Source organism: Magallana gigas, chromosome 1, assembly GCF_963853765.1.
Source record: "Magallana gigas chromosome 1, xbMagGiga1.1, whole genome shotgun sequence".
NCBI lineage: Eukaryota > Metazoa > Mollusca > Bivalvia > Ostreida > Ostreidae > Magallana > Magallana gigas.
The window spans coordinates 60,325,157-60,338,433 of NC_088853.1; the positions used below are offsets into that span (position 1 = coordinate 60,325,157).

Genomic DNA, 13,277 nt, shown 5'->3' on the forward strand with positions numbered 1-13,277 from the left:
CACACTTTTTTCAACTGCAAAACCTTCAGAAAAATATGAATGATTATTACGATATCTTGATTAATATTTAACTCGTTGTCGATAGAAAAAAGGACACATCACTCATTGTTTCTGCAATGGATACGCCATTTCCACGTTATCCAAACATGTCACTACCGGCGCGGATACACGACAGTGGTATATAGAGAAACGCCTTATTTTCCCCGGTGAGACGTGTACAACCAACATTTTGGTACAATTTATTGATAAATTCAAAGAAAAAAATCACTTGTAATATTCCTTATACCTTTTACTGTCCTCTATGTGTATGTGCGCGGGTAGGCGCACACGTACGCACAAATACACATTCATAATTATAATACATTTAATGTTGCAAGGGGGATGCTCTGCTTTGCAGTGCCTTTGTTAAAACATAAAATAAGCGTGTGGTAACTGTCAGATTTAAGATTAAGGTTTGACTTCAAAATGAAGCATCAAATCAAACATGAGTAGGCTGTCTGACATGTCAATCTAAGGGCTATAATCGTCAGGGCCTGTGCACCTCTCTTGTTTTAATGCAACAATGCCTCACGTTACATTGACGGCATCTTGTATGTTTTCTCTATTGTGATCGGTTTCAAATTGTGTACATTGGATTCTACAATAAGCAGGATGTTAATAAATAACATCCACGATTAATTTGTGGTCGGTAATAATTCTGATAAACAACATGATTTCATAATATGCTTTAATTTGATTATCATTACAATTTAGCGATATACGGTAACGTTGAAGGTAAACAACAGCAGTGATCTTAAGAAGCCTTAAAATCCAAACACTTCAACTTCACAAAGTGTGAGATACTCTGTTTCGGCAGAGATCTTTACGAATCTTCCCTGTGGTAATGTCGGACAGTCGATGACGACCAGCTGTGACAAAGTACCGGGACCAGCAAAGAAACCACACGGAGTGTTGGCATCTGATTCTGTCTGCCCTACAGTGACGTTAACATAACGCAACCGGGCTGCCACATCTAATAAAAGTCATACAACAGATCTTTACGTGAAATTGAAAACTAAATGTTAAAATAACTGCATCTATTTTTAATTTCATTTTTTTTTCTAATATGAATCTTTGATTTCTTAAGATATGAATGAGGTCACATCGGAAAATATTTCAGACTAATTTATACTTGTCAATTTTTTTTTATTTGTTACACATACAAAATATCAAATGAAGATTGCTTTTGCTATTTTACCTTTACGTTTGTCATCAAAAATGTAAATCGATAAAGCAAAATAAAAAAAAGGTATCGAATCAAAACTCTTATTTTTTTAAATAAATTATTTCATAATTCCGTTACTTAGTACGCTTACCAATTCCCGAACTGTCCTTGCCTCTATTGACTATTCTGACAGATGTGATGTTATACACAGCCTGCAGATCCACACTCCACCAGGGATATAGGTCACCAACATTTGTGCATGCACACTTGTGTACGGAGAAGTCTGTACCTTTGTTGCCATCAACTGCGAAGTTGGCAGAGGAGGAGTAATACGTTGTTGATTGCTTGACAGGTTTACCCGATGCAAGTTCCGAAACAGCTGTCAACAATATTGCAGAGTATAAACAATATGAACAGGATAATGCATTTAATTTATCTCCAACAAATAAAGGTACAGCATATTATAATAAATAAGTCCATTTACACTGCGTCATGCATTTCACCATTTAAGAAGAGGACCTGATTGCACACTACAACCATGCATATATATATATATATATATATATATATATATATATATATATATATATATATATATATATATATATATATATATAACTTTGATTTGAAGATACACAAGATTTTCTAATACATGTATTACTACATTTTCGCTATATGGCCATAATGGTCCTGCCTTAGGGCCTGAACCCCATATTCAGGGATCTCAAATTTCACAATTTACAATGTAGGTAGTAAAGTTTCATGGTCATCATAATTAAGCATTTAGTTTTCTCAAATTATATAGGGGGAGTATTGTGGCATATCCCTGCCCCTTGTGTGCAAGTAATTTTTCGATTAATTATGTCGAAATGCAAGATTAAGATGTTGACATGCAAGATAATTTGTCAACATGCAACATAACTATGTTGACATGCAACAAAATTGCAATAAAATAAGAGTAATACAAAATCTTAAAAATCGCCAACATGTGACATCCAGGATGCTTGATACGCTACCTATTGATGTCAACATCAACTTATTTATGTTAACATGCAACTTCTTTATGTCGACATGCAACTTATTAATGTTGACATCCAACTTATTTGTGTTAGCATGCAACTTCTTTAAGTCGACATGCAACTAATTAATGTCGACATGCAACTTAGTTATGTTAATATGCAAGATAAATATGTTGGCATACAACATATTTATGTCGACATGCAACTTAGTTATGTTGACATACAACTTATGAGTTGCATGTCAACATATTTATCTCGCATTTAAACATAACTAAGTTGCATGTCAACATATTTATTTCGCATGTCAACGTAATTTGCATGTTGACATAAATAAGTATAAGTATAAATAAGGATGAACATATAGCAATGAAATTTGGTATACAGGTTTATCATGATAATATCTAGGTCCAGTTCGGTATTGGCTACGATCGAGCAATTTTCGACAGATTTATGGCCCTTGGACGTAGAAGATTCCAGTTATTTGCATCATTGCAGACGATGAACATATTGAAATGACATTTGGTATACAGGTTTATCATGATAATGTCTAGGTTAAGTTAGATACTGGGTACGATCAAGCAAATTTCGACAGAGTTATGGCCCTTGGACGTAGAAAAATTCCAGTTATTGCAGTTTCCGCTCATTTTCTTCGCAGAGGGTGCACATATTGATATAAAATTTAGTATGCAGGTTTATCTAAATGATATCTACGTCAAATTTAATTTCGGGTAAGATAGAGCAATTTTCGACAGTTATGCCCCTTGGACTTAGGAAAATTCCAAATATTTGCAGTTAACCTTCATTTGCTTTGTGTACGTTCCAAGGGAGGGGGGCATAAGTGTTTCACAAACACCTCTTGTTTATTAGGTGAGGACTTCTTGCCAATTTAAAAAATAATACAAGGAACTACGATACATATGCACACATGATAATCAAATGATACATGTATTATGTTTCCCTCTCCATCTCTGAACCCGTATCCTATTTCATGATATGAAAACTTATCCAGGGTGTTGATTAATTGTAATATGTCGAAATCTATTGTTACGTGTTACCATACTTGTATTTGTTTCAAGTGCGCATGTGTAGTTGTAGATAAATGTATGTTTTAATACGCAGTTAACACCGTGTCCTGTTGTGTATGCTCTATAACTAAATCTGGCCCGTATCAACACAGAGTACGATTTCTCCGCATGGATGGTGGTTCGGGGCACAGCTATCTGACATTGAAATATTTTTTAATATGATATTTTTCTGTATAATTATAATAATTATTATAGTACAGAGAGTTATCTCATTATCGCAAGAAATATTTTTAACATAACCTAACGGCTGTGCTTCCCTTCCCTATGGTGTTCCGCTGGGTCCACTTCATCCTTCGCACTTTGTCCTTTAGGGCGAGAATGCGAAGTTGCTATTGCGATACTACAATCGCCCCTTCGCCTTAGCAACTTTGCACTCTCGCATCTTCGCCCTAAGTGCGAAGATTGAAGTTGGCCCATCAAAACACCATACCCCCCTCAATGCTCTCGAGATAAAATAAAGGTGATTTCTAGTGGTATCTAGCATTATATTGAAAATAACATGAAGTGTGATGTCAAAAATGTATTATACACATCAAGCAAACAAAATTCACAGTATCCAAAGTTTTAGATTTTTCTCTCATTCATTTATCATCTCTACATTCTCATACACTCAATGCTTGTTATAGTTTTCTATTAAAAAGACATCAAGTGCCTCATTTATCACGTTATCATACAAGTAATTGTACGAAATGTTATCATGATTTCTTTTTAAATAGCAATTGTCTATTGCTACAACGGTAGATGAGGCTTGTTTCACCCATCTGTCCTTGATGTTACACGATTTCGAAGCAAATTTATTGGATGATCAACTACAATGCAAGCTATCTACGTTTTATTTTCTTACACAGCATAAGCGTTGAATTTTCGCATTCACGATTGACTGATTTCTTTATTCGCGTGCGTGTAAAGTTCGCATCAAATCATGACAATGAGAAAATGCAACGCTAATGCTATCAATTCAAAGATAATACTATTTAATAGCAAATACAATTATTGTAGCAAATACAATTTTTGTTTACGCTTTCGTAAATAAAACATATTTTTGAAAGGGGGTAATGACACAGATATTTACTACAAAAATATTCAAAATTGCATTACTAAACGGGATAAAAATAAAGTCAGATCGAGGGGATATAATCAAGTTAAAGAATAGCAAGATAATTCTATATACAGAGAGAGATGGTAATAACTATAAATTTACCTTCATTACAGAGGGCTCCTGCCCATCCATCAGCACACGTACACGTGAAACACCCGTCGTTGTTGGTGAAAGTTCCTCCGTTCTGACATGGATTGGATACAGATTGATTGATAGCTAAAATAAAAAGGAATAATAATGTACAGTTTTTGACTGGGTTTGAGTGCAGCAAATGATTGAACGATGCATAATGCCTAACTCAACAACTGTTTCGTTTTACCAAGCACACACGGCTGCTAATCGACCACGGGCATAACACATTCTTATGTAAAATCAAAATAAAAGAGATCGATTTACGGTTATTCAAACGATATGAAAAAATTACATAAGAAGATGGTAAGTTGGAAATTATTGACCAAAGAAATAAATAAAGAAATAAAAATGTAATGTGATTAGTATTTCTGTTAACCGTAAGGTTACACACAAAAAAATGTACACATTTTGGATGAGCGTTTGTTTTTTTTTCGATGCAGTGGGATGTTAAGAAAACTCTGTCACAACATCAAATATACCAGCAGTATTTGTGATTATTTCATTTCAAACATGCATTTAAGTTTATTTAGCTAGAAAACAAAGTAAATAGCTAGCGGTAACTATTCAAGAGAACCTAAATTATATCAAATAAAAGATAATCTGTTGGGGTATAGCTAAAAAAAGATACCAAAGGGTGCAACATTATATATCTGACATCAGATTATTTATCCTAAATCCACTCTGCACGACGTTTGCACGAGAATCTACTACACGTATTTATCACTATGGTATGCTGACACGAGTAACATGTCGCTAAGTTTTCTTTTGGTTATCATTCACACTCTTTGTGCTACAGGTGACTTGATATTACTATAAATAAAGTTTCGGCAACTTAAACACATATTGTTTGACCATATATATGTTTTAATGTAAATTATATATATATATATATATATATATATATATATATATATATATATATATATATATATAGATAGATAGATAAAAATTAAATAAGAAAACACGAAAAACGTTCAATATAGCTTAAGTGCTTTTAATTTAAAATCTTCAGAAGCTATATATATATTATACCTCGTTTTTTGCTCCTTTGATGTCCTGCATCAGCTACTGCTATGATCAAAGCAACCTGAATTTAAGAAAAAATGCACATCTAAAAGATATTACTGTTTACCCTTCGTTTTAAAATGAACAGTCCTTCTGTGTTTTACATTAACCAATCAATGCGTGCCTTTAGTATTTTTTCAGATGATTTATATATACTTTGATATCTGATAGAATCTTAATGTAATGTTTATGCTAAATGAAACTAGTTGAATTGACAACATAAACAAGATTTAAAAGTTCTATAATCAATAGGCTACCATGTCTTTACAGTCATCTTAGTACTATAGCTATAGACAGACCTGTCGAGGAGGCTTTCCTTCCGATTCTTGATACAAAAGTATGCAATAATGATGACTCCAACTTTCAAAAATATTTAGTAAAACCCTCATCTTTAATTAAGCTCAACAAAGCTGGTTTTATTGTTCTTTTACTTTTTAAACTACGAAACAATACATACCCCAGGTTTTTTATTTTTTGAAAAGATATACATACATGTCTGATGCAGCTTATCAACTTTCATTTTGACTTTTTTTATTCTTTAAACTGTGCTAATTTTTATGTTGCATTATTCTCTTTTTATCAGTGTAAACTCTTACTTCATTTATTAATAATACCGTTTTTTAATATATCCATGAATTTGATCACGCAAACCAAGAATCGCATTGAACGAAGAGAATATAAGTTTTGATTATTTGATGCCGCACTATAACGTCAGCGGCAGTTTTTGTGCCACAATCAGTTCTGCGTTCTTTTTTTATACATATATAAATGCGAGATGTTTCACTCCGGGACATCTGGCACTGATATGTGTACATGTTTGCGCAGATCAAGGAAATTTTTCCGAGGGTAGGGTAAAGAGATTCGGGGTATACCTCAAAATTTTGTTTACCAGTGGGAGAAGGGGGGATTCCAAGGTCATTGTCAGTAATTTAATAACTGGAATATTGAGAAGCTGAGCCATGTGTCTGTATCCTTACTTTTCCCCTCCTTTTTAGATCAGGGCATAATGTATATTCATTCGGATATATTTGAGAGTCATTGCTTTCTTTTAGTTATCATAATAAGCACTCGTATCAGAATAAATAACACAGAAGTTTTGAAATTACGGTAGCTTAAACACCTTCTATGATGAATAAATAAACAAAACTACAATAAGCCTCACTTTGAAGGATACCAAGTACATTACTCAATTCAAAAGATATAATATCCCGAAAAATATAAAAACAACCCCTATAAAATTGCAAATCCATAGCGATATACATACTTTTAAAACAGGAATGAATAAATATATCACATCCTGATTATTGTGGATAGCTTAGATCGTTTACTATTGTAATGATTGAAACATTATCGATGATTGAGTACAACCTACAACAGTGAATTTCATTAACGCCGATTAATTTTTTTCTGCAATGTCATTCATATCCCGCATGAATTACCAAAGGAAGTATTTTATTGTTCAGGTAGCCTAATGAAAGCTAGAAAGTGGTCCATACATGTGGTAATGTCTTCAAATACCAGTGGACAGGACAAGCTACTATTTAGCATTACCCCGGCCTTTTTAATTTAGATTTAATTTCCTTTTATGTCCTATTCATCTACATGTTCCACAGATACTTGTTGACAGGAGCATGCATCTACCCCAACAACCCCGTCTTTTTACTTTATTATTAATTTATGAATAAAAACATCATTATTTGTCTCTAACTTACTCATATTAACATTTCGAATCAAAATTAACAGATATTCCCGACTAGGCGGCATTTTTGTTAACACTCGTTACCAGTATAAACATTTTCTTAATGAGGAAATAAAAGGGGGTACACAGTCCTGTTCACAAAAAACTGTGACATCCCCCCCCCCCCCCCCCCCCCCCCCGATTTCGTTTTCAAATCGCGCATGCATTTTACATGAAATTAGATGGTAAAAAGATGTCCTGTGTATCGTTTAAGTCTGCATATTAAGGTATAATTGCATGTTAAAAGTTTATTATGTGTTTTTCATATTTCTTATCCATATATTGATGGTTAGTGATCAGCAATTGTAGCGTCTGACGTAATAATGCACTATTAACTCACAGAACTTGTATTTTGCTACACCGAAAGCGCTATATGGTTGCGCAATCGAATTCACGATTGTAATAGAGAAATTTGATAAGCATAGATATGGAATTAATAAAATGCCAAACGCGTAAGGGTATTTAATGATAGCAAAACACGCAGAATAAGAATACAAGTAAGATTTATAGAATTTTGTCAATAATTTTCTTTTATACGTTTTAAGTTTAAAGCTAAGCCTATGTAACATTTAAAGCTGCTGGGTCCGATTTTATATCAAATTGTATGCATGCTTTTAAACTATGGCTATGCTTAGTATATGTATAATAATAGACATTGCAGTAGTTTTACTTGTCGATTATGCAAAATTTCAATGAAGAAAAATACGTACAAAATTTGCTAACAAAACAAACGACATTAAAAGGTACCGCGTTATTTCGCCTCATGTTAAATTTCACGCCTGACGACGAGACGGGTATGGTTGTCTTACGAATTTGACATCGCTTTAAATAAAGGTCGAAATGATCAGACAAACTACAAATAAACACGTGTACGTTTTGTTCGCTAATATTTCCAAAGTCTGCTTACTTTACAATCGATGCATATCATGCGGGTTGAATAACCCTAATCATTTGGGGGACGAAACCAAGCTGTTTCCTTTTCTAAACATTCCCGTGATGCATTTTGGTTTGTTTTTTCGTTTGCCCAAAGAGAAATTTTTTTTTTTACTTTGAATATTTTTAACTTTGAAAGGAGACTGATTCTGCTGGTGTAAATAGGAGATAGTCCATAACTTTCTAAGATAAATGATTTGTATAAAAAAAAAATTTGATACTGTAATTACAAAAAAACCGGACCAAGCAGCTTACTTAAATATGAAAATGTATCCTGTTATCAGTAAGACTTATGACCTATTCAAAACCTATTTTGAAAAAAGAAACTTTTTGTAGATATATTTTTTACACCTATAGAATTATTTAAGAAGGTTGGAGGGTCAATAAATTAACCATCAGCTCTTCCTACAATTTATTAATATCAATTGTTTAGCTATAAACTAAAAAATTGTAATGAAAAATCTATGTAGTTTATTTTTTTATTTGGGTACTTTTCTTTATTTTTTATGTAACGCTACTTTAACTTTAAAGGATACTAATACATTTTAAAATTGGCAACGATCATTGACCCCCCCCCCCCTTAAAGTGTGTAACATACAGAAAACGTGCAACATAGTCAAATCTAAAAAGAATTTTTTTCAATAAAATTTAAAACAACAACAACAACAAACAACCAAAAAAAAAACCAGCGAAGTTTTAGAAACAAGTTAAGTTATAAAACATTAGAAAAAAAAATCTGAGCCCGATTCAAATGATAAATTAAGAAATCTCCATTTGATTGCCTTTAAAGTATTCTTAGTAAATTTGTAAAACGCAATGATATTGTTCTATCTAACATATTCACTAACTTATTCTAATAATAACAACAGAGTAATAAAAATATTTTACCGTCATTAAGCAAAACACCTTCTCCATGGTTGGTCTTTTTACAAGCTTGGCGCAAGTGAATTCACCTTGTCAGTAGCTCATTTATATAAGAAGTTTTTACCAATTTTTTTCCCCCTTCCAGGCAGATAATTTTGTTTCAATCGAATGTAAATTATGATTACAAACACGAATTTTTTTTTTAACTAAAGGATTAGATCTTAAGGCAAAAAGATACATTGCACTAAACGTTTGCACTTATGGAAGAGAATTACCACAAAAATTATATGTTTCTTGCTTTTACTTTTATATGTATTCTGCTTACTCCTTTATGATTAAGTTCCTTTACTATTGGTTGCAATTTTACTGTTTTCATATCCATGCTTATCAGATTTCATTTTGAATCTTCTTTATTGTTAATGGTGTGCCTTTTTTTATGTTGTTTTCTTCTACCTATGTAAATTCTTACTTTAAAAAAATATTCATACAGGTTCGCAACTACATTATTACACGTGTAAATGTGAATTCCATCTCGCAAACTATGAAGCCCATTTAAAAGGAATGCAAGTCGTGTTGATCTAATGCCGCATTAAAATGTGACCGCGTGGATTCGTACGGTGCTAGGACATTCTTCTGGAACTGCATATGTCGTGTGCAGTACAAACGGTGTGAGAAAATGTTGGCGTACAGCTTACAAGGTATAATGTTGAGGCGCGCTATGGACCGTAGATAAAAACAAAGGATAGATGTGCCGTATTCCCTAAAGATCCACCAACATGCAATTCCCGAGAAACAGAAGCCTATTGATGCAGGATTCCGAATTTATTAGACGAGTCTTAACGATGGCAACAGTCTCATGAATTAACAATTAAACAGACGAAGTCAGACTCTGGATGAGCTGGACGACTGCCTGAGGCTGGCCGCCGTATTCCAGACTTTGGGTGAGCCAGTTTTTAGTCTGGAATACGGCTGCAAGCCTTGGCCATTCGTCTGACAATTTTACATGAGTAAAAATTGACATTGACATTAAGTAAGCTGGGTGAAAGAATCACAGATATAAAAAAAATTAAATAAACTCAATGAGTCTTTGATGTCCAAGACATGAGACACAGATATTTGCACAATGTTGTTATACTCTGTCTCTTTGAAATCACATATAGAGTTCGCAACGTGTCAATCACTAATTCATTTAATAACTTTGATAAAATTAATTATTGAGAAAATATTAAAAAATGGATGTTGAATTTAAAAACTAAAGTCCAAAATAAAGTTGTTAATGAACAGTGAATATCGCACGGTGCTAATAACGCCAGGCAGCGGTGTGTTCGCTTCAATTATAACTCCATTTTACGAAAAATAGTACTTTATGTGATGTTTTTCGCTCTCATATGTGTATGCATATGTCAAGAAGGTTTTTACGAGGGTAGGGTGGAGGCGGTCGATAGAAAATTTATGATTTTGTTTGCCAGGAGAGGGGGAGTCCGAGGCCTACTGTCAATAATTTCAATAAGTTTGAATTTTCAAGGGCGGACCTGGGGTGTCTGTATCCCCCAAACTTCTTGATCCGTGTAAAATATGTATTCCTTCAGTTATCTTTAAGAGACGTTGTGGTCATATAGTTCATATAATCTGCACCCGTACCATTATCATTGACATTACACTCTTCAAAGTACGTTAGCGTAAACACTTTAAAAGCTAACCAGGGAATCTAAATTACATGTATATTAGATTCATAAATAAACAAAACTACAAAAACCAAAGCTATTAGTAAAAAAAATATATTTTAATGAATTCGGAAATGATGGTGTTCATAAACATATGATTATTTAGATTATTTGAAACCAGAGCGAACAAATGTAAACATCCTTATTAGTGTTGATATGTTTAATTTTGTTTATTAACTGTAACAATTGACAATGGACGCAATATTGATGCTTTTGTACACATTGTGTCAGTGAATTCAATTCTGGTTTGTGACGTTGTCCTTTCAGTTAATATATTTAAATAGAATGGACGGACCTAGGTACAATGGAATGAATTATGCCGACCAGCCAATGCCTGTTTACATATGACGTGGCATTATTTATCGCCAAATCTTAATCAATGTATGAAACTACATCTTACATATAAAGCATTCTAAAAAATGAAGTTAAATGGCATATAGAATCACGTCGAACACGTGAACCAAGCCTTATTTACACGGTTTTTTTAAAATTAACAACAATGAAGCACTATTGAGCCCCGCTATAATTTCTCGCAGGCAAATAAAATTTGTTAACAGTATGTTTGGCAGAGACGAGTATCAATATGAAAGGTTAAAAAGTTTGCACTAGTAAACAACAGCTTTTTTCAATATAAAAGACCAATTCGACTTTGAATTTTTTCAGATGTTATACGTAAGCATTGAATCACATTTTTCTCATTTTGCATAATTTATTTTGTCAAAAAATTGTAACTAAAAGCACTCGTGAATTTTAAAGGCTTTCAAGTATGCAGCGGGGCTAAATACGTAGAAATTTAATGTGAACAGTGAATCATCAACATAAACAATAATTTATATCTCCCACGTTATCTTTTTTCTGCGGGGAAGGTACATTGTATATGCATTATCAAGAGAAAATTCGAAAATTATTTCTCCTGCCAAAAATACTCGGGGACGTATTTTACATCACTTTTGGGTGAATAAGAAATATACAAACTTTAAGTGTTAAAAGATATTTTTATTTAGTTAGTATTCAAAGTACGCTAGCGTAAACACTTTATGAGCTAATCAGGGAATCTAAATTACAGGTATAAGATTCATAAATAAACAAAACTACAAAAACCCAGGCTATTAGTTATAAAAAATACATTTTAATGAATTCGGAAATGATGGCGTTCATAAACTTATGATTATTTAGTTCATTTTAAACCAGAGAGAACAATTGTAAACATCCTGATTAGTGTTGATATGTTTAATTTTTTTTGTTAACTGTCACGATTGACAATGGACGCAATATTGATGCTTTTGTACACATTGTGTCAGTGAATTATATTCTGGTTTGTGAATTTTTCCTATCAATTAATATGTTTGAATAGAATTGACGGACCTAGGTACAATACACGATATATATATATATATATATATATATATATATATATATATATATATATATATATATATATATATATATATATATATATATGAATGAATTATGCCGACCAGACAATACCTGTTTACATATCACGTGGAATTATGTATCGCCAAATCTTAATCAATGTATGAAACTACATCTTACATATAAAGCATTCTAAAAAAAATGAAGTTAAATGGTATATAGAATCACGTCGAACACGTGAACCAAGCCTTATTTACGCGTTTTTTTTTTAATTTAAACTATTTTGGAAATACTAGTCCAAGGCGAGAAATATTAGCGAAAATGAAGCACTCGTGAGCCCCGCTATAATTTCTCGAATAAAATTTTGTTAACAGTATTAATGGCAGAGACGAATATCAATATGAAAGGTTAAAAAGTTTGCACTTGTAAACAACAGCATTTTACAATATAAAAGACTAATTCGACTTTGAATTTTTTCAGAAGTTATACGTAAGCATTGAATCACAGTTTTCTCATTTTGCATAATTTATTTTGACAAAAAATTGTAACTAAAAGCACTCGTGAATTTTAAAGACTTTCAAGTATGCGGCGGGGCTAAATACGTAGAAATTAAAGATAAACTATGAATCTCTAACATAAACAATAATTTATATCTCCAACGTTATTTTTTTTTCTGCGGGGAAGGTATATGCATTATCAAGAGAAAATTCGAAAATTATTTCTCCTGCCAAAATACTCGGGGACCTATTTTACATCACCTTTTGGGTGAATAAGAAATATACAAACTTTAAGTGTTAAAAGATATTTTCATTTAGTTAGTATGTGAGTGAGATTAAGATTAGATTAAATTTCAATTAAATTTTCTTTAGGATGAAAATTATGGAAGGAAATTACCGCCATAAGTCTACGTTTTGCTTTAATTATTATTCTGCTTACTTCTTTATTCTTCAGTACATTTACATATGTTTGCCAATTAATTGTTGTTTTTATTTATGTTTATTAAATTAAACTTTGATTATGTTTTATTTTTTTTTTATGTT

General features: G+C 32.4%; 1 protein-coding gene across 1 annotated transcript; it reads right to left on the reverse strand.

Moving 5' to 3' along the window:
• Positions 1–710: 710 nt before the first annotated feature.
• Positions 711–9,260, reverse strand: LOC105329201 (fucolectin). The gene is made up of 5 exons (XM_034461302.2): positions 9,164–9,260; positions 5,572–5,626; positions 4,510–4,623; positions 1,356–1,583; positions 711–1,012 (listed from the first exon to the last, which is right to left on the reverse strand). The coding sequence occupies exons 1-5, from the start codon at positions 9,188–9,190 to the stop codon at positions 804–806; spliced, it is 633 nt and encodes a 210-aa protein (XP_034317193.2). The 5' UTR covers positions 9,191–9,260; the 3' UTR covers positions 711–803.
• Positions 9,261–13,277: the final 4,017 nt, after the last annotated feature.